The sequence below is a fragment of the Arachis ipaensis genome, chromosome B01 (genome assembly GCF_000816755.2).
Source record: "Arachis ipaensis cultivar K30076 chromosome B01, Araip1.1, whole genome shotgun sequence".
NCBI classification, from domain to species: Eukaryota; Viridiplantae; Streptophyta; class Magnoliopsida; order Fabales; family Fabaceae; genus Arachis; species Arachis ipaensis.
The window spans coordinates 119,735,861-119,738,584 of record NC_029785.2 but is presented as its reverse complement, the minus strand read 5'-3'; the positions used below and the strand labels follow the sequence as shown (position 1 = coordinate 119,738,584).

At 31.6% G+C, this 2,724-nt stretch overlaps 1 protein-coding gene across 3 annotated transcripts in view; it reads right to left on the bottom strand.

The window, feature by feature from the left end:
• The window catches only part of LOC107634889 (truncated transcription factor CAULIFLOWER A), a 6,540-nt gene that overhangs the window by 2,078 nt on the left and 1,738 nt on the right, over positions 1-2,724 (bottom strand). Inside the window, exons 2-4 of one of the 3 annotated variants that reach the window (XM_016338262.2) lie at positions 443-545; positions 278-342; positions 73-172 (exon numbers count right to left, since the gene is read on the bottom strand). In XM_016338262.2, coding sequence (XP_016193748.1) covers positions 73-172; positions 278-342; positions 443-545 — 268 coding nt within the window. Of the gene's footprint in view, positions 1-72; positions 343-442; positions 546-2,724 lie in introns of all 3 variants that reach the window. The other 2 variants (XM_016338263.2, XM_021124202.1) reach the window with 2 other exon arrangements.

Here is a 2,724-nt window from a genome sequence, read left to right as displayed (position 1 = left end):
TATATATAAATAATTAATTTGATGATTGAATTTTAAAATATATTTAATATGATTGGATAATAATAATAATACCTTTCGTGATCTAATGTGCTTGAGAGCGGATTCAAGTTGGTGTTCCAAATTCTGAAGTTCTTTCAGACTTAGGGTATCGAGACCTTCCCCCATAAAATTCCTGCAATGGCACGAGAAGTTTGCAATTTCGCATTGATTGATCATGCATCTATCTAGCTTTATTATGTTTAATTTTAGAATGAAGTATTCCGATCCATGTATATACCTTTGATTTCTGTGTAGAACTTCCACCCTAGCCTTGAGCTTTGCGTGTTCTAGTATCCAGTTTTCCTGTATAAATCAGAATTAACAGATACATTAATCATAATATTATATCATTAATTATCACGCACTAAGGATTAAGAGAAAGAATAATGAAAGGCGTAGATACATTTGGCGGCTGCTGATCATTTGAAATGAGTTGCTTCTCCGCATATGAGTACCTCTCATACCGTTCAAGAATCCTTTCCATACTGTGTATGTAGTGTTCATAACAGACAAAGATACACGCACATTAGATATATAAAAAGGTAACAGCCATTTTGCATGCACCCAAACACCTACACATACACTTTTATTTTACGTGTGTACCAACAGACAGCCATATACCTTGCATGGCAAGAATTCAATGAACTTCAATTCTCTCCCAAAAATTTGACTTACTAAGTGAAGCTATATGAACAATATTATATTCAATACGTTTTTCCATGTAAAAAGTACATTTTTGAACTTGAAATATTTATTATGTAAAGTATCACTTATATTTGTACTTTTTTTAATGTTTACATATAGAATATTTACAAGCACTCTTTTTAAGATTGTAAATATAATAAATGTTGTAATTATTTTTGGCATGCATATTAAATGTTTTATGAGTGTACACATTTTACTTTTTTTTTTTTGTATTTCGTGTGTGTATGTGAGAGGGTAAGAGGAACCTTGCATCCAAAATCATTTTTGATGAAGTTGATTTCGGCCATTTCACTGCCTACCAAAACGAAGTCATAGCTAGGAGGGCAATGAAATCTGTAAAAGTCTCTCAGTGTCAAATTCTCTCCCTCTCCCTTAAATCTATGTAACTTCATTTTGCCATTCTAATAATGTACGTGAGAGAATTCTCACTCTTCTAGTCTTCTTCAAGGGTTTATGCTCGTTGTTTTGATGGACTTATTTGTAATTTCCGTTCACTCATCAATAAAGTTTAATCTATCTTTTCCCAAAAGAAAATAAGAGGTTTGTTCCACCGTCGAGGTTATAAAGAGACTTTTGGAACTTGCTAAAAGTGCATTCAACCGTTGAGATGTGTTCATATATATATTTCTTTAGCAAGATCATATGAAGAAAAAGTTGTATTAGCATCTATTTGTGTTGGCAGAAAAAACTTGGTATTCACACCAGCGAAGGAAAGGATTCTTTAGCATCAGTTGTGACTTTACACCATACACCAGCATATTGATCATTGACGCCTCTAGGAAATAGAGACACATACATGATCCTCAATTCTATGGTTCCTCACTTCAAGCCACAATCACCAGAGCCATGGAATGTCCTTGTAATTATGGCTTTCAGAGAAACTTGATCTTTAATGGTGAAATGACCCTGGTAGAAAGGTAATTAAACACATTCTAACGGATCACTAGATCATAAGATTTTAAAAGAAAGCGCTAATTAAGGAGTAAGACAGCTAGGAAATAGATATTATACGAACCAAATTAAAGGATCATGACAATTCCTCCCAAATTGATTCCAATTTGGTAAAACATGTTGTGACATTCATGTCACCTTACCCCAGTTGCATAAAGCTAGCTTCTCTTGTAACTCAGTTATTGTAAACTTTTCCCCTTCATAGTATCTATATATGTCTAAAGATCAATCCACAATCATATTAAACCTTGCAAAATTTCAACACTCGCTCAAAGAGAGATTAATCCGACTCACCACATATCTGCTATATCGATCCCAAATGTCAAACAAACTTCACCATTATCAGATTTCCCTAAGCTACCATCAATGAAACCTAGTTTATTCTTGAACTTTTTGTTGTATCTAAGATATATATCTTTAGTCTTCATTATATATCTTTTTTTAAACTCTATCAAGCAGTGCCTTGATTAAGAAGTCATCTTGACAATTACTTTTTCCCCCTCTAATGTTTGAATACCAATCCTCTATGTAAGAGAACAACCTCTCTACTACACCCAACCATTAATCTACACACAAGATAACCTTGAGATTTTGTATGCTATAGAGGCATGAATTTGATTTGCTTCAGAAAAAATTGTTAACAAAACGGAGTTCGATCGCGAGCATCATTTTGAAAAGAAATTATAAAGTAATTTTACATATATAAGGGAATAATGAATTTAAACCAAATAAAGGTTGATTATTTAGACAAAATAACAATTTATTCCTGCTTTCATTCTATTCATGGGCTTAATTCTATAGTTAGCTTTATAATATGCTTACGATCTAGTTCTAAGTGAGTCCAGAAGCATCCGCATAATTATTCTTTACACAAAGAACTTAGAACGGTCAGTTTACAGATAAAATTATAATAAGAAATATTATTTGTATATTTAAATTGTGTCAAATTTTAAATATTTAGTTAAAAATAAATATTTTTATTAACTTTTATTTATTCAATTTTTTCTATTTTTAACTTTAAAATGATAT